The sequence below is a fragment of the Pholcus phalangioides genome, unplaced genomic scaffold (assembly GCF_987345545.1).
Source record: "Pholcus phalangioides strain wild (caught in Gottingen) unplaced genomic scaffold, Ppha-v1.0 ptg000009l_1, whole genome shotgun sequence".
NCBI classification, from domain to species: Eukaryota; Metazoa; Arthropoda; class Arachnida; order Araneae; family Pholcidae; genus Pholcus; species Pholcus phalangioides.
This window is the reverse complement of record NW_028301602.1, coordinates 29,679,410-29,698,731: the sequence shown is the minus strand read 5'-3', so window position 1 is coordinate 29,698,731 and position 19,322 is coordinate 29,679,410. Positions and strand designations below refer to the sequence as shown.

The 19,322-nt window shown below is 35.1% G+C and overlaps 1 protein-coding gene across 4 annotated transcripts in view; it reads right to left on the bottom strand.

Annotated features, from left to right (window-relative positions):
- Window positions 1-726: 726 nt before the first annotated feature.
- The window catches only part of LOC149082659 (uncharacterized), a 61,567-nt gene continuing 42,971 nt past the window's right edge, over window positions 727-19,322 (bottom strand). For 3 of the 4 annotated variants that reach the window (XM_089235934.1, XM_089235932.1, XM_089235933.1), the window contains 4 exons: window positions 16,425-16,717; window positions 13,057-13,276; window positions 8,002-8,150; window positions 727-3,026 (listed from right to left, as the gene is read on the bottom strand). In XM_089235934.1, the coding sequence (XP_089092060.1) occupies window positions 2,403-3,026; window positions 8,002-8,150; window positions 13,057-13,276; window positions 16,425-16,717 (1,286 nt within the window). In that variant the 3' untranslated portion in view covers window positions 727-2,402. Of the gene's footprint in view, window positions 3,027-8,001; window positions 8,151-13,056; window positions 13,277-16,424; window positions 16,718-19,322 lie in introns of those variants that run through there. The other variant, XM_089235935.1, reaches the window with a different exon arrangement.

The window sequence follows — 19,322 nt, the reverse complement described above, 5'->3', positions numbered from 1 at the left end:
GAACACTCTTTTGACTGCAATCCAGACAGGTTTCACTGTATACTCTGTTTTTGAGTAAAATGGTTCCAATTTGTTTTCAAGTTTTAGGGGGAGGGGAGACCTAGTCATCCATTTTCCATGTTGGTCGGCATTATGATGTAATGCATCATGATATGCCTACCCATGAAAGGTTTAGACAGCTGGCAGATGCAAGGGATGAAATTTTAGAATGAAAATTTAACTGCCTCTGTCTAACCACTGTTTCCTTGTAATTCAGACAAGTTGGCTAAACCACAACACTACTAAAGCAATGAACATTTTTTATACCCTTAGAGCACATAACTGGACAGTCGGACCTAACTCAGCAATAATAGCTCATATATACTGATAAAAGCCACAAGATAGCGATGTTACTCTTTGCTATTCATACAAGGGGTTGAACAATTTCTTCCGCAGAGGCAACTGAATTTTCTTTATAAAATTTCATCTTCATATAAGTCAGTTGTCCAAGCCCTTGCATGAATACCGCAGAGTGCCATCTCCATGCTGATATAATTTCCGAAAATTTTGTGCTGTCCTTAAACACTAATTTAACAATCATGTATATAAAAATTTAGGTGCTAATACTAAATTTTTATTCATAATTACCTGGGATTTTTTGAGCCGTTATACGCATACATAAGTAAATGTAGTTCTCATATTGTTTTAAAAGACTAAAAAAATGAACAAAAACTTACTAATTATATACATTTTCTTTTTTCATACATTTTAATACAAATTCAAACAGAACAGTAAATATACATAACAATAAAGCTCCAGAATAACAAAAAAAGTTTCCAGTGGATTATTTTAGTAAAAAATCTTTTTTTAACGAAGCTAACTCAATACACATTCAATTTGCAGATGTGTACACTCACAAAACAGTTACCTCGAAATTCAATAAGATGCAAGCAAAAAACAAACATGGAGGAAAAACCAATTTCTGACATATGCATGTTTTCTTTTAGAATATATATGTTAGAATGCAAAGACAAATTTATACACAATAAAAAATTTTGTTTTTCATTCTTATCAGGTTCGTTGAAAATCTCAAGCAACAATCAATTTTTGATTGAGGCTATGGTGAAGTTAAGTTCCTTAGAACTACTGATTCCTAATGGTAGAGAACACAGTGGTTCTTAACTAGGAGGTTGATAGACCATTGAGAATCCTTCAAAGAGGTTCAGAGGGGCTGTGAGTTTGAAGGAGGAAACAATTAACTTGAATGGTTTCAGTGCTCTCCTTCATCCAATTGTGAAGATCTTAGTGCTTTGGAAGAATTACATAGAAACAAACTTCATATTAGGTTTATGGCATGTACAAGCACATTTTGGCAAAAAAAACAGTTCATTAGAAATTCCATAGAGGAATGTGTATGAGATGCATGTACGGTTAGAGTAGTAGTATTTTAGCTTTTCGTTAGTTTCAATTTTTTTATAGTGCTTCTTAGTGTTTATGAATGTTACTAAGAAATTTTGGGCAGTTCCTAGAATGAAATAAACAATTTTTCACATAGAAACCTATAGAAAATTGCATTTCAGCTAACAAATGTAGTTCTGGAATGAACTATGTTAGAGACAAGGTATTAATGTACTTCTCAAAAAACAAGAGAACACTGAAACTGAATCACACACATATCAAGACTACATATTTTTCTCTGAAGACGTAAATGAAACAAAATTTACATAAATGAAAACGTGGAGAAAAAAATGCACATACACCTTAGAAACAAACAAATAAAACAATTATTAAAAGTGTCCAAACCTTTTAGTTCTTGTCTGTGAAAAAACTTTGCTGGCAACCTTGACACATAACCAGACACAAAATGCACCAATACAAACTTCTTATGTTGAACATTTTTATTTCTGTATCCATTTTCACTTTTCATAGACGGAATAGTTAGTAATCAAATTCAACTCAATACATTAATCATATTAAAAACACATAAAAAATGTAAAAACATAAAAAAATAGTTACTTTCAAAGTAGTTTACACATTTATATACTGCATAAAAACAATTGGCAAAATAGTATGAATTTATTGGTGAGATGGGATAGTTGATACGATACTGAAAAAAAGGGGGGAAGGGAATCACAGCAGATATAAAGAATTACAACAATCATTTACATATCATCATCACGAATATGATACAGCTCATCTTTACTTCTGAATAAAGTTATTAAAGTTATAAAGTAATCAACTATTAAAGTAATTAACATTCATTTATACAGAGTGAACACAGTTTTCATGCACAAGTTACATTGAAATGTCATGAAATAATTAAGAAATTTGAAATTTTGCATTGATAAGAGCATTACTGGAAAAGAAAAATAGCAGGGAAAATTTGTTACAGTATTGCCAAAAAGTTTTGCATGAATGCTACCCTAAAGCTGGTTGTCAGCTTCTGTCTGCTTTTGTGAAGATAAACCAAGGATGAGATGAGGCCTACGAGATTCTTCAGGAGGTGATGCATTAGAGAAAACCCTGTTTCCAATGATAATAGGTCTTTTTGAAGAGCCATTGTCTGTCCCAGCTGCACTTCTTACTGACATAACAGGCTCCTGAATGGCAACGGTCTGGTGGCATTGTCCCATGGCACTTGATTCGGAAGATTTAACGGCTCTCCTCACCGTGCAAAAAATTGAGTTACCAGATGTACTTGGATTCCCAGATAAAGCTGCTGAGACTACCTGAAGAATATTTGTTGATGGGTTTTGCGTGCAATTCCCGTCAGACGGTGGCTTAGGCTTTATGGCAACCTGTGGCTTGGATGTAGGACCAGGGACTAGCATGGTTTTGACATGAGGCATCATTAGATGATTGGAATTTTTCTGGATGTTTTTTGGATAAAAAGTTCTAATTGTTTGAGTTACTGTTCTTGGAGCAGTTGCAGCAGCAGTCGCTGATGAACTAGCAGTAGCAGTTGATGCCACTTTGTATAAAGTAACAACTGAGGAATTATCAATGGTTTCTGATTCTGGACGTTGGGCATGGTCTTTCTTTACTTCCTAAAAAAAAAGAAACTTTACATGAGTGTGAAATTTAAAAAAAATTTAAACTTTACAGACACTGTGCGCATATTTATCATAATTTTCTGAATAAAAAAGACAGTGGGAAGTAATTGGGTGTAAGTTGCAACCAGAAAAAAACAGCAGAAAATAAAAGGTGAACGAAACACTTTAGCTTTGTAATTATTGTCTGCATATATATATATATATGCTGTAATTATTTTTGTGAAAAAAAGATGTGCAATGCAGTCATCAATCTTTGAACAGTGTGTCTGTATGTTCTTCACTCAAATTTACATAGCGTCTTATTTACTAGCATATAAGACAAGGTTTTTTATCAAATTTTCACCACTTCAAAACCCTAGGTCATCCCACATGCGCGAGAGAAAGATTCATTACATATATTTTTTTAAAACCATCCACAATTGATGTTGTAATTACAGCTTACCGCTGGGGACAATCTTTAGAGATGGGTCACCTCATGGACATACGCATCAACAAGCCATTTGAAGATTGTGTGGGAAAACTGTACACAAAATGTGACTTACTTCTCAACTGTACATGCACCACCAATATTCCTCTGTGGAATTTCTAAAGAATTGGTTACATGCAGGAACATATTGTGTGTGTATGCATGTAACCCCAACATATTTACAACATAGTTGCAATGTAATAACAATGATTATAATGGAGTTGTGATTGTTTCCTGTTATGCTGATGCTGCCATCTCTCTTCCATGTTTTAAAGTGAAAATGGTAAATGCTTAAATTTTCATGTTATGCAAGTATCATGTTGAAGGTCTGCCTACTCTATATAGAGAGACTTTTTTCAAACAGGAGACTTGCTTGCATTCATGCCTTGATGTTCAAAAACCCCAGAAAACCATCTTCAGCCAACCAGCATGTTGCTGTCAAAGGGATTTGAATCTGTATCACGATGAAAGGCTTGGCTTACTGATGAAGCTCATGAAGCGACGCAACCAGCCACATCAAATGGGATAATGGTTTCAAAGCTTACTATGTGAGTGTCAGTTGCATAGAAGAAAATATCACTATAGAGTGCATATGGCTGATATCAGCCATTCAGAAAATGTTGCATTTCAAATGCACTCGACAGAACTAAGGACGATGCTTTGTTGTAGTGACAGTGAAAATAGAGTTGTAGCGAAACTTTGGAGGGCAAGTTTAAGTAGAAGAAAGATTGTAGTATTAAGGGAATGTGGTTGTTTGTCTTAATACATGTATATTTTGCTAATATCTGTGAATCTACAAAATAAGAAATTGCATTAATAAATCTTTCCCTTATTTTGATCCCTAAAATCATAAGTCATCTTATATGGGAGTAAATAGTATTTTTTATAGAAAAATAAAAAATCGTGAATTGAAATCACTTTTTGAAAAAGTCATGAATTCTATGAGATTAAGATTTCTGTTCCCCTTGCTTTGAACATTTCCTTCATACTGAACAATATGGAATTAAACACAGTGACATAAAACTTTCTGGCTATTGTGGGTGCCATCATCTTCAAAAATTAGCTCCTGATGCTTCAGCTTAATTATGGTCGACGGAACGTAAGTTTGTTGTTTTCAAGGCTTTTTTTAGAAATGAAAATATAATTAGCTGCAACCAAATACTGTGCATGAAGTTGATATTTTGCTTTGATAAGGGTAACTATATCTTATCATAAAAAATACTGGAAATTGGGATCATGAATGCAGGACATTGAACATTGAAGGACCAGACACACCCCGCTTTCCATCTCAGAGAGATATTGAAGCTTTCCCGGGGAATGGGTGTATCTGGAAATTTATTAATTTATGTGAAAATAACAGACAACGATACATATATACAATAAAGAATCTGGAATAAAAATTGTGATCATAGCATCATCCACAGATAACCAGTCTGTAATCGTAACACTGTCCTTATGTAGATAATCAAAGGATAATCTTGTCTTGTATATGATAGAATCTGGAATTGAATTTATCCAATCTAGAATATACCAATCTCATTGATTTTCAGTATAAGCAATCAAGCTGGAATAAGATACTAATTGATGTCCATATGGCCTTTGATATATTCTGGTGAGAATCAACAATGTCCTGCAATGCTGATTCTCACCTGAAATGTTGCCAATTGTCAAAGAAATTAACACAAACATTGCTCACATAAATAACAGTTGGTTAGAAATAAATTGCTATAAGCAATTTACACCAAGAAGCTGACTTGGCTCTTACTGGTGATCACAAAATTTTAAATTATATTTATAGGATAATTCAGCACATTTAATAATAATTGCAATAAATAAAAGAGAAAAAAAAAAGTCTGCAGTAATTTGACATGTATTTCACGAAAAATAAATAAAATAAAAACTCCAATATGCGAGATGAACATTTAATCACATTCCAGGGTTCTCACAAAACCTGCTAAATCAGCGGTTCTCAACCAGTGCTCTGTGCATACTTCCCAGGGGCTCCATGGCCGCTCAATAAAAAAAACAAACTAAATTTGAAAAAAATAACTTTAAAGAATAAAAATAAATCAGTAACATTTTGATGCATAAATAAAAATAGGCCTATGGAGCTCAGTCATAGAAATTGTATATTAGAAAGGACTCAGCGAGTCAAAAAAGGTTGAGAACTACTGTGCTTGATCATTTTCCTGACAAACTCTTGAAGAAAGAAATATATAACTCTAAATCATAACCTTTCATAATTCAAAATTTTTGTTTTTCGAGTATGTTGCATTTCCTTTCACAGAAGTTTTCCTTGACCTTTATCAAACACCAGCTATAATACCGGGCACTGCCCGGGTTTTCTTCAATTACTGGGTTTGAAAAAGTGACAAACCATTGTAAAGGCTGTCTGAAACAGCAGTTTGAAACGCATTGCTAGGGAACCACGGTAACAAAGTAAACATTCCAAAAGTGATTGTTGAGTTCCAGAAGCTAACTGTTGCCTGATGGTTTTTTCGGGCATTCACCATGCTCTGACAAACTTTTAAAGTAGCCTATTGTTCAGGTCCTGTTTTGTACATATGAAAAATTTGGCGACAATAGATTTAAAATTGTAGATTTGTATAGAGAACACACACACAGACGGAAAATCAATTTCATATATATAGATTTGCATATTTTCCTGACTTTTGCCAAATATTTTACATTTTCACTGATTATCCAGATAGCTAGGAACACTGCATTCATTATAAAACAATTTCTAAATTGTGTAAATTATCTTCATCCCCCCTGTTCTAGAAAAGATTATGAATTAAAGTTAACATCATTAAAAAAAATGGGGGGAAAAAGGACGTTAAAAAAAGTAAAATTACAAGGGAAATATATGGAAAATGGGTCATATATACTAATGAGCATGTTGGGGCATTAAACATGTAATAGATCTTTTACTCTCCGTTAGGTATTAGCAGAACAACAAACAAAAACTCATTCCCTTAATGTGAGCTTTAGTTCAGGAATTTTTTGAAAACTGAAGCAAACTGTAGATAAAAGTATTTATAACTGTGGTCAATGCATTTTCATCAACATCATAGGTACAGCCCAGAAGTTTACGCACTAAAAATGGTCGAAATAGGCAGGCCAAAAAAGGCCCTAAAATGCCTAAAATAGGCACTAAAAAGAAGCATTTATAATGTTTAGAAGGAAGAAAAAATAACTAAAAAATTTGTTGCACTTAATCTGTCTACAGTTTGAATTATAGTTTACAATAACTGCTTTATTATCCAAGTTAAATTGATTTCAAGCAAGAAACAAAATGTTAGTAGACCATCAGAATTAGGTAAATTGTAAGACCACCATTACCAGACACAAAGCCTGTAGCAAAAATTATCTGTTGCGCCTCCTTCGAGTTGCAAATAATTCTCGTTTATTTGCTATATTATAAAAATATTTAACTTTTTTTTATAATACCACGTATGTGGGACTTCAAGCATGGGAGGGCCCCCATCTGGTTGCATCTGTCACACACACCAATGAAGGTGACTCTGGACTATTTAATTGAGTCTCTCAATATGTAAAATAAAAAGTCATGGTTGATTTCAGTGCATTTATGGTGCAAAAAAATAATCAAACCAACATGGGCCCCGGAGCTCTGTCTGCTCCTACTCCACCTTGTGTGAACCATGACATCAACCGATAACCTTTTGGGACAGTCATCGGTCAGCTACACACATATGATGCAGTCCAATGACTGAGCAAGCCATGTGAAGCATGTGGGGAAATAAATTTCCAAAATTTCTCCTCTGCATTTTTAACATGGGCTGCATTCACCTGAAACAAAATCAGTCACACGTCTAACACCAACCACTCAAAGCAAAGTTAATGCATGGAAACACCAATTTTTTTATCTCTCAGATCACTTATTCATATTTAAATGAGCCTGGAAGGGTGGGGAGCTTTCAGATGATAATTAATACTGAGAGTTGGAAAATTTTAAAAATAGCAATTCTTTTGTTCTTAATGCTCAAAATATTCAAGTTTTACAATTTATGGCCTCTTAAATTCACTAATAAATTTAAAACTATGCTAAATTAGGCATAAAAAGGCATTTATAGCATTCGGTCCAAACTTCTGGGATCTAGTTATAATATGACAGTTGCAGTGTAGAAACAATACCATTGGATTACATTTTTTTTTCAAAATTTTTGCTAGAATGGAAAAAATAAAGGGAAAAAAATTACAAATTATTTTGTTATGAAGGAAACATTAGGATGCAATTTTCAAATGTGAACAGTGAATCAACCCAATAGCTTGGACATTATAATTATTGAGGTAAAGCATTTGACTTTATAAACTTTTCTAACATTTTGTAAAACAATTCTTTTCCACTGAAAGGCTTCTGGGATGACGTGTGAAAGTTTTTAAAGCATTTTTCCAGACTGAAGTTACCCCTAACACTAATAGTTAGGAATTGGCCATTAGACAGCGATAAGAGTGGATAATCTATGTATAATTCACACTCACCTTGGCATTTCCACTGTTTATTTGTCTCAGACTAGCTGAAAATTTCGAGTCGTATCGTGCCAAATGTTGTAAGGCTTCTTTACATTGTAAATTCATTATCAGCAATAGCTCAGACCGTTTGGCAGTTGGGAACTTGCTCAACACAAAATCTGTAAAAAAAGAAAGAAAACATTAAAATTTAACGTTCTAAAGTTAAATTCTAACATCCTAAAGAGCATTGGACATTACTATAAAGAATGCATAATGCAATTCAGCCTTTTGAATGACAGGATAAGGAAACCAATGCCACAGATCTGAAGGAGTGTGCAACCTTTGGTGGAGGGGGAAGAGGGTTACACATACCTATGGGCCAGATATACAGTATTTATGCTGACTGCTGTGCGGTCATGTGGGAATCTTGTCCTGAGGATCCAAGTTCAAACCCTATTCACAGCACAATGGTGGTCAGCTGAAGTTGGTTTTCTGTAGTTTTCCAGCTTTGAGGTGCGAATGAGAGTCGGTCTCCCATTTGAAAAAGTTTCTCCGCAGAGAGCAGGCAGACCTTCAACATGATACTGACATAACATGAAAATTCAAACATTCCCATGTTTACTTCAAAAAGTGGAAGACAGATGGCAGCATGAAAAGGAAATAAGCGCAAATTGACAACATAAATATGTTAGGGCCACGTATACACTCAGAACACACATTCTCTCCGGCATTCGCTGATTTGTTAGAAATTCCTTAGAGGAATGCGTAGGAGGTACATATATGGTTAAGTTGTAGTAGTATTTATGTTGCTCATGGGCCTGAAACTTGTATGTATAGGCTGACCATATGATCTTACTTTATGGGACATTCCCATAGCTGCCAACTTTTGAAAATGAAAATTCGGGAGATTTTCGCGCAAACCCGTATTTTATGCTAAAACCACTCCCTAATAAATGCAATAGGGATTTTTCCAAATAAAATAGGGATTTTCCAAACATAAAAGTTAAAGCGTAGGGAATAAAATCCCTACTCAAAAACTGAAGTCCAATTAAAATAGGGATTTTACACACATGGAAGTTAAACCCTTGGGAATAAAATTCCTACGCAAAAAATAAGTGAAATCGGAGGCCAAAACTTCAATAATGTAAAAATAAATATTGTGTTCAATCAGAAACGCTGTGAACAAACATTCTGCGTGAATGACCCCAAAATCATCGGAAGATGAAGGAAACCACCGTCAATTTTTGAAGAACACTGACTTTTTGTGACTTGATGTTTTTTTTTTTCACTTCACGACTGATGATGGCAGTCTTTCCATGACCGATGTTTATGTCCGTTACACAACTTGTACAAAAAGGAAAAGTCGGCCCTCTTCTGGAACGTTTGATGAAAGGAAATTCATCGGAATAAGTATCTTTAAAATTGATTAAATATGTTTTTGCTTATCATTATTCATGCTTTGTTATATCGCACGTACGTAACTTCAACAAAAGAAATTTTGACATATGCGCGTCACTATAATCTTCAATTATTATCCAGGACTGTTGGCTGCTAAGCCATTTCCCTGCACGATAAGACAAACAACTTTCTTGTTACCATCAGAGGGTTTGTAAAACTTCCTTAAAAAGGGAATTTCCCCATTTATGACGTGTGACGTCATTTCGAAAGGGAAAAAAAGAGGCTTCATGCCCCACAAGAAATTCCTTAGGAATTGTTTTCATAAGCGGGGATTTTTTTTAATGAAGTAGGGAATTTTTAGGGACAATTAGGGATTTTTGTGATTTTCGTACAAATTCGGGAGATTTAAGAACTTTTCGGGAGATCGAGCGATGAAGCTAAAATTCGGGAGATTCCCGAAAAATTCGGGAGACTTGGCAGCTATGCATTCCCGTAAAATTTGGACCCTCCCAACTTTTTTTTCTTAAATGTTCCATTTTCCCCTTATTTTCTACTTGGGTATAATTTGAATTTTATGGATTAAAAATTGAAATTATTTTTATGACACATTAATATAATGAAAATTATGATTCATAATTAATAATAGTCATATAAATATAATTCATCTCATATATTTGGCAATCAGATTTTTATATAGTGATAGATGATGAATAGTAACTTGCATTTGACAAATTTTTTGGCTGCGATTGGCAAAATTAATTACAATAGAACATTGATTATCCTAACACATCGGGACCTGTTCAGAAAAGTGAAAAGTTCAGAAAATCGATTTCAAAACTAATTTGATAACGCAAAGGAATAGATTCAAATTCAGCAACAAAAACCTTAAAGTAAATTTAACTGACTTATTCTGAAAAGTAAATGAAAAAAAAGCAGTATATCACAAAAGAAAAAATTTTTAAGGAAAAAAATAAAATGGTAAAACAAATAAATATGCGCATGATAAATAACGCCGTCAAACCATTAAAAAAAAAAGAATCGATCTTTAATTGCTTCAACTTGCTCATACAACATTTTGCAGTCTCATCCCGTAATAGTTTCAACATTAAAAACTGAAGCGGGTCAGCTTTAGGCACAGATTCTAACCATGCGCTACATTTTGTGAAACACTGTTCTGCCTCACTGTGCGTTATTACATCTGTAGCTGGTTCATCTTCATCACTTTCACAGTCATCCTGATCAACTTGATCATTCACTTTCATAATTATTTCTCCCAAAAAATGGTATCATAGATCGTTACCATCAATTTTCAACCACTGAGACACACCCTCTTCATGACAGGATTGGAATACAGGGAGTTCCTGAAGCATATCTAAGCATTCTTTCGAATATGGAAGATTTTGATTGTATTTAGTGGTTGCGTTAAAACCATGAAAATACGGGCATAACTTCCTAAAAAAACTTCGTCAGACTTAAGTTCATCTGCTGTTTTCAAACTGGCTGCAAAATTTTCTATTTTATCACATTTTTTTAAAATCACTGCTGGTTGCCACATCTAGTTCATATTCAGCTGCAAGTTTCCACCATCATTCCATTGTTTATATCTATAGATCACAGGTACGATATGTACAATTGTTTGGAAGTGGATTATTGTACAAAAGAATGAAACTATCGAGTTGCGAGATGAGAGGATTCTAAGTTCCAAGGAAATACCAACTGTATTCAGCATCATTATAGAAATATCAGCATCATTATAACCGATAATATAATCATATAACTTTGACCGAGCTGTTCGAAAAATGGATGTTCGGACAATCGATGTTCTACTGTACTTATTTGAATGTGCTAGATACTACAGAGAAAGATTACAACAAACAAACTCTGCCTAAAAATTAGGTAAATGAATTCCAATTGGAAATAGGAAGATTTTGTTTTTATAGAACCAAACAGACCTACATACTAGAAATTATTGTATATGATATACTGAAGAAACAAATAAAATCAATCACAACATCCAACAACAAGCAGGATTTTTTTTTACACCAGCTCAAATAAAGATCTGGATTGAAAAAGGCAGGATAAAAGAGATTCTACCATACTACTAAACACCACACATTACTGCATAAATGATCCTTTGGGGAATTTCTCTAATGAATCAGTTTAGGTCAGGAAGTGTGCACACATGATTGTTTGAGGTATATATGTTTTAAGTGCTTTTACAATCAAAGTGCACATGCATTTCGTAAACATTCCTATCTGTGAGGATCTTAATAAATTGGCGCATATCATCAACAAACTCTCAGTGAGATATGTGAAATTTTTTTTATAACAGCCGTTTTGAGTTCGCAATGAGTTGTAGGTTCAGGTCTGCCTCTTTCGCAGAAAATGATTGTGGCATGACAAAAATGCTAAAAATTTCACATTTCACCTGTATGACAATTTCCTCATCACAAAGGAAAATATTGCCGAGAAAATTTATGCCAATTAACTAAGAGGTCTGGACATTGAAGTTCTACTGTAATTGACACAAATTTAGTTTGGACACCAATTCATCCAATGGGGGGGGGGGGTGTCTTTAGAAAAACTGCTAATCGAATGTTTATTAATTACAGATGTAAGTAATATATATATACTGATATTATCATGACGTACCCTGGATCATGCAGAACTTATCGTATGAGAAGGGCTATGTTTAACTTTAAGAAATTAGCATATGATTAGGAAATGAGTGAAAAAAAGGAAAAACACACACACACATAAATCATAGCTTGCATCTGTCATATTATGTTGGAGAAATATTATGGTTTGCTTTGAATGCACATTTGTGTTTTAGTGAAATTAATTTTTTCACAAAAGATTATTATTTTTTAATAGTGGCAACAGTGCTGTAGCGATGCTGTGAAACAGAGCCTGGCCATGTTGTCTATACTCGAAGGAAGTTAAATGCTTACCCTCCCTCAGAGCAAATGAAATCTCCCTTCTCCTCCTCCATGCACGTGCACAGTTATAATAGGAACACAGTTGTGGACGAGCCGACCAGAATACTTATGCAATGCTTTCGAAGAAAGAGTGGGTTAAAAAGTAATGTGCTAGAGATTGCAATGCACAACACTGTCACACAAAAGACTACTAATAAACTACACAAAGCACATCGTCCATACTCCTCTAAGGAATTTCACACAAATGAGTAAGTGTTAGAATGCAAATGATGCGTTGTGAACCTAATGTGAAGTTTGCTTCTCGGAAAATGCTTGTTGTGTGTTAAGCAAGTGCTGCCACCTGTCTTCCGAAGATGGCAACTTGCCACCAAGGACTACAAGAGGATTGTGGTGTATCTGCATTGCCTTACTGAACAGTAGCAAGATGGGCTAGAGCTTTCACAGAGGGACGCGAAATGTGCCAGGCAATAGACCACTCTCTTTGCAACTTCCAGAGATTAGGTAGCATATTATCAGTATCCAAATGCTCCTGCATCGGTGGGAACACTGGTGGTTAGATCAAAGGCCTGTAAAACTTAGAACCTTCTATGTTTACTATTTAACTAAAATATAAATAATTGCCACTACTAAAAAAAATCAACCCATGTTAAATAGAAGAAAAAAAAAAATTAAAACTTCCACAATATAAATATTTCTACATAATCATAAGGTTTTCAAACTTTAAATGATATATATATTTTCCCTCTACCTAATATGGATTCCACAATATCATCTGGTAAATTGGGTTTTGTCTCTTTGTGTTCATCTGATACTGGCCACTCATACACATAGCCATTGGCCAGCATTCCCAAGTCCGGGAAGAAAGTATCCACCAAAGCTCTGGTTAGTCTCATGGAAGAAGTTTTTCCAGACTTCAAGCAGTTTTTCAGGCTTATTTCATTTATCTGGAGACCTCTACCAAATGGAACCTGTAAATGATTCAAAAGGAATTCAAATGAAAACGAAATTAGGTGATGAACTCAGATGCATTTGCCTACACATTGAATCTTTATTAAATTAAATGCTTGACAAATTGGAAAAAAATGTAAGCTTCAACAAAATTTTCTAGGAGAAAAACATATTTTTTTCAGAGAAAGCTGTCAAAAATAATCTATTCTGAGACTTAGTAACCCTCAACTCTTACATCGGCAACCCCAAAATATCTCTGGTTCTAAAACGCTCTCATTTTGGCAATCCTGAGCCCAAATGCAGTTGTGAGGTTTTCTTCTCCTGAAAACACACTTTCCTTCCCCCTCCTCCTGTCAATCAACTGTGGGCACAGTCAGCTTCTGTTCAAAGTCTGATAACACAAAGGAAAAGAATGGATTGTTTTCTCTTCCCCTTCGAGGTAGTATAGTATCATTGCATACAGCATAAATAACAGAAAACAATCTTTTTTTTCTTCTCTTCCTCATTTATTATTATTCTCAGTTTAGGGAGGGAAAAGTATTTATCAGCTAGCAATAAAAAAAATTGTTGTTGATAATAGGTGGCAAATTCTAGAAGGTTTAGTGATTTCTATTGCGGCAGTTATAATGCACAAATCAGGGAAATTTTAAAAACTGCTTGAAGGGTTAACCCTTTAGCTGCAAGGAGACCAAAAGCCCTCTTTTTTCAATTTTCTTTTGGGAAACATATATGGCAATCAAACTCAGATGTTGCAAATTGAATAAAATCGAAAAAAAGGGTGATGCAAACGCAAAATCTGGGTTCAAACCCAAAATCATCTACACAATAATGATTGAAGTCAGACATTAATACTAATCAATCATATGCATACCTTTCTATACAGTACAAGGAAACCTTTTTTTTTTTTTTTTCCAAACCGAGCATAACTCAGGTCTATCACCATTTATGGGTGATTTACTACCTAGCGAGTTGTGCCGGAGGTATAACTGTGTGTGTACCTAACAGTCTGAATGCGTATGTAGTGTTGTGTTTGATTTTTCGCCATCTACATTTCAGAAGTGAAGTGAGTGATGTGTTATGATTGAATTACATTTGTGCTGTTTGTAGGTCTGTTGCTCTCTGTGGCACGACTTTTTAACGGGGAGATCGGCTCGCATTCACGCCTTGAAGTTGGGAACCACAGAAAACCAACTTCAGCCAACCACCACTATGGCGACGGTGGGGTTCGAACCCAAGTCCTCGCGATGCGAGCCAGTCACTATGACCACTCGACCACCATAGCGGCTGCAAGGAAACCTGTCAGAGAATATAGAAATAATAAATAAATATAAGAAACTATGCAAACCAAATCGTGGCCATCTCCTTGGGCATTTGTCTGTTGTGGCCTTTGTATTTGTATGCCATCTATACATAATTTAATCGTCAGTCGGGTGTAACTGATCTAATTGGCACAGCCTCCACATTTTTTCTTCTTTCCTTGACAGCACTAGTGCTAAATCTAATCTACTTCTTTGAGGGGCGCGGTAGCCCGGTCGATAAGATGCTCGCCTAAAGTACCGAAGGATGTTTAGAGGTATCGCGAGTTCGATACCCGGTTTGTCCTTGTCAGAAAACTTTCCTGACACAGGGGTACAACAAAAAACGGCGACTTGACCGCAGCAAAAAATTGCTACAGCAGGGAGTCCCCCATCGAGGGGTTAGCGCACCACCCTCTCGATGAGTATAAAAAACAAGTCTGCCGTTTGGAATCGGCAATAAATTGTAGGTCCCAGTCTAATTAGCCCTCGTGTGCAGAAAAATGATCAAATGATCAGTAGCTGCCAGTCAGGTTTGAGAGTGTGTAACAGTCAGTTCACTTAAAACCTTACCAAACGTGGGTGGTGACTAAAGCTAGGCTCATTGAGCCCGATTATGCAACATTTTGAAATTCAGGCACTTTAATCCTTCACTGCAAGATTGGGTTTATGAGACCCAGGCACATATATTTCTCCAATTTGCTGACAGGTGACAGGAAAAATTTTCTTGAGGTTATTGCCAATTTTCTTTCACCTGGCGCATTTGATCTGACATTCACAGCATGACCATTTTTTCATATCGCTCTGTCACATTAGAATTTGTTTGACTGGATATATGTCCAATGCATGATTTTTTGCAGAAATTTTTGTGTTTTTTCTTCTATTGACATTCCTAATAATGATGTTCATCACTTGGCAGTTGTATAAAAGTAGTTAATTTAGTGTTCAATATTTTTTTTGAATGTGAGCCAATCAAGCACACTGCGCCCAAACTCTGCGGGCAACATATTACGGCTGACGGAGGGTAAAGAATTTCATCTTAAAAAAACAAAAAAGGATGATTGAGCAGGCTACTATGCTTGCTCATCACATCAGTGATTATGGGAGCGCTCTGAGTCTTAAACATGTCCCAGACAGGCTGACATAAATTTTGAGAATTTTATTTTGTTCTTAGACTTACTTCAATTTGCCCAATCACAGAGAAAATTTAAGGAACAATTTTTTTTTTTTCTTTAAATTTTTCAGTTGATGCATAGTGTCAGGATTGGGTTGAAATCAAGATTCGGAGAAAAAATGTGGTGGCAGATCACTTCGATAATTTAGTGAAGATGATAATCAGTTACGCCGTACACACAACCCCAGTGCAGGCATTATAGGACTGCCTAGAACATGGGTGCACAACCTCTGTAGGTATATACGCATACTTTTTCTTTCTTTCTTTCCAACTGAGCACAACTCACCATGGGAAATTTACTACTGAGAGTGTGTTGGGCCCGAGGTGTGTGTGTATACTTATCAGTCTGAGTATGCGCATGAATTTTTAAAGCTGCCATATCTAAAATTGTTAGTGAAGCGTAGAATATCAGTGCCATTGTAGGCCTATTACTCTCTGCGGAGAAACTTTTTAACGGGAGATATGCAAGTTGACTACTGCTTGCAGGCCATGGGCTGTTGCACTTGTCACATCATTTGCATTAGCACTTTTTGAGGGTCAGGTGAAACTCTGCTTCAGCTGCCATTTGGCTCATGGGATTGTGCAATGATGGTCTAAGATGCCAATGATTTATTCTTTTTCATTGCATAGTTGGAATAGTGACCATAAAAAACAGGTTGTTCACTTAAAATAAAAATAAAAAAATAAATAAAAACTCACCATTTTTGAATTTGAGTACACTAATGACTCATCAATCATATCATCATCCTGAACAGTGTCATTTTCAAAATTAGTACCATCTTTTGAAGATTCACTTTCAACTTCAGCAGTTAAAGAAATATTGTCATTTTCGCTAACTGAATGTGATATTGAAGGAACACTTTCAGAAGTTACTCCACCTTGCTTCTTTTTCAGAGTTTCTTCGGTTTCTTTAGTCATCATATTTATTAGTTGGATTGCTGTGTCTAAATCTGTCTGACGACTTCTAACTTTAGTGATAATTTCAGTCGAATCTGTAAAGAAAGACAACAACAAAAAAAATAATAACAATATTACATACAAGTAGTCACAGACTTAAGATCTGAACTACGAATAAACTACTCCCACTTACAGAAGATTTCATTATTGTTCCTTGGGGGAAAAAATTGGGGAAGAAAAAGCATCAACTGTGAGCAAAAGTGTAAGGATGGGTTTCCATGTGAAATTAAGCATTTTCTTTATTTTCTTTTAAAGCGAATATAATGTTTGCCAAAAAATATTTCTTTCCCCCCCCCCCCATAATTTACATGAATTTTGATCAGTATTCCCCCTCTTTAAATCATATAAATGTTATAAATATCTGTGAATAGACAAACCAATCACAAAAATATACATACACATGGAACAAAAGTGTTACATAATAAACAAATTGTAACAGGTATCAGAGAATGTACCTCAGTCATAAGTCAGCTACTACTCGTAGATTTTTTTGTAGTTGAATGTATCATATATGCACATGTATATATTATGCATATATATATATATATATATAACAAGATATTGGTTATTTGACCGATATAGGTGGTTATTCCACCTTTCTGATCATTGATAATTCTCATAAAAATATTCCAGTATATAGGAGAAAGTCACTGTTATAAGGGATTTATTCCTATTGATGGAATCTAATTCAATGCACATAAGAGCTACAGGAAATCTCCTGGGCAAAAGAATATTATTATTATATACAAACTTATTATAACAGATGATATTGTCATGTGGAAGTTTCACTGTACACAGCTATTGAGATATAAACCTTGTGATAAAAATATGTCAAATAAAGTTAATGACAGTTATATGCACATACAGTTGACATTCGTACAACATTGTGACTGTTCTATAATAACAACTAGTATGATAAATAGTTATAATGGAACAAATAAGTAGATGAGGCAAATGTTTTTCTACCAACATGCACCCACGCAGACACCATGTTTTTCCCCCATCTAATATAACAACCTACTAAGACTACCACTTACTACAAAAGAAATGAACAAAATCTTTCACTGTGTTTGAAATTGACATTTGACAATTGAGAATCTCCTAACACATATTGATGGGAGCAGAGACATATGCAGGGAGGGGCCATGGGGGGGGGGGCAATGCCCCCTAGATGATCAAAAATTTATTTTTTTACAGAAAAAAAAAAAAAATTAAAACACAGGAAGAAATTACCTTTATATGTCATTACAATCAATTTCTGTTAATTTCAATGCTATTTGAAGGCTAAGAACCCAAAATTTATTTTTAAGAAATTCATTGCAACCTACCTTCTAAGTCATATATGATTGCCAGTGGACGAAATGTGGTCCTGGGGGTTATCTGATGTGACCTGCCCCCCCAAACCTAATTTTGTAAAAATGAACTAAGCGGCACATTTACAGATTGCTTAAGTGACACGTGACACAATTCCAGAACATTTAAGTGGCATATGGCACATTTTCAGATCACTCAAGTAGGCCCATGGCACATTCATATGCGGCCCAAGTGCAGTTATATACCACTAAAGTTACCCGCAGCACATTCCCAGATTACTTAAGTGATCCACGTCATAATTACGGATCACTTGAGTGATGCGTGGCACAGTTCCAGAGCACTTAAGTGGCTCAGACACATTTCTAGATCACTTGGATCCACGAAACATTTAGAGATCACTAAAGTGGTTCTGTAGGAGACTCACAATAGGGAGAATGTTAGTTCAGGTGTTCACAAACTAGCGAAAGGCTTTTTTTGTTTTTGGCGCACAGAATAAGAGGCCATTAAGAATATTTCATATTTTTATAAAGGGTGGTTGAACACATGAGCGCATCCTCCAAATCCCCCCCATCAAAATCGTAAACCCTCTCCTCTCCATAGATGCTGATGTAATATGTGAATGACCCCTAATTACAACTTTATTACTATTTTCTAACCTGATGCACTTTCTTTGCAACTGCAAAAAATTCTGTCTGAATAGTCAATTCCCTTAAAAAGCCCATTTTTTCCCCCAAGTATAAACTTAATCACCTACTAACACAACACCTGTTTCCTGTGGAACGATGGGGGGTTGTTATAATGAGTGTCAACTGCACATGTATTTATACAGGGTGCATAGCTAACAGCATGCACAATTATGGTGAACCATTGATCCTAGAGGCATACTTCCAACTGGATAAAATATCCAAATAACGTAGAGACCTCAGACAGGTCATTCATGTTGCAAGGGGTTGTATAGTTACTAATATTCGCTGAGATAATTGAAGTCAAAAATGGAGAAAAGCTGGGAAAAGACAGCATAAATGGGGATAAAACATGTTTTGCGTTTATGTTTATGCTATTGTTTCCCAAACTTTTCTCAGTTTTTTAATTCAAACACTTCAGCAAATAGTAAACTTAGAAAAGTGGAGTTTTTTTTTTGTTGGTGAGACCAGGCAACAACTTTCTAACTGGGTTCTTGAGCACTGGGGTGTCCGTATAAAATTCAGTTAATTTTAGTTAATTTAATTTAATTAGTTAATTTTAATGAATATAAAATGCCTTGCAATATGAACGACTTACCTAAGGTCCATTGCGTACATATTTGCCTACTTTTTATAATTAGAA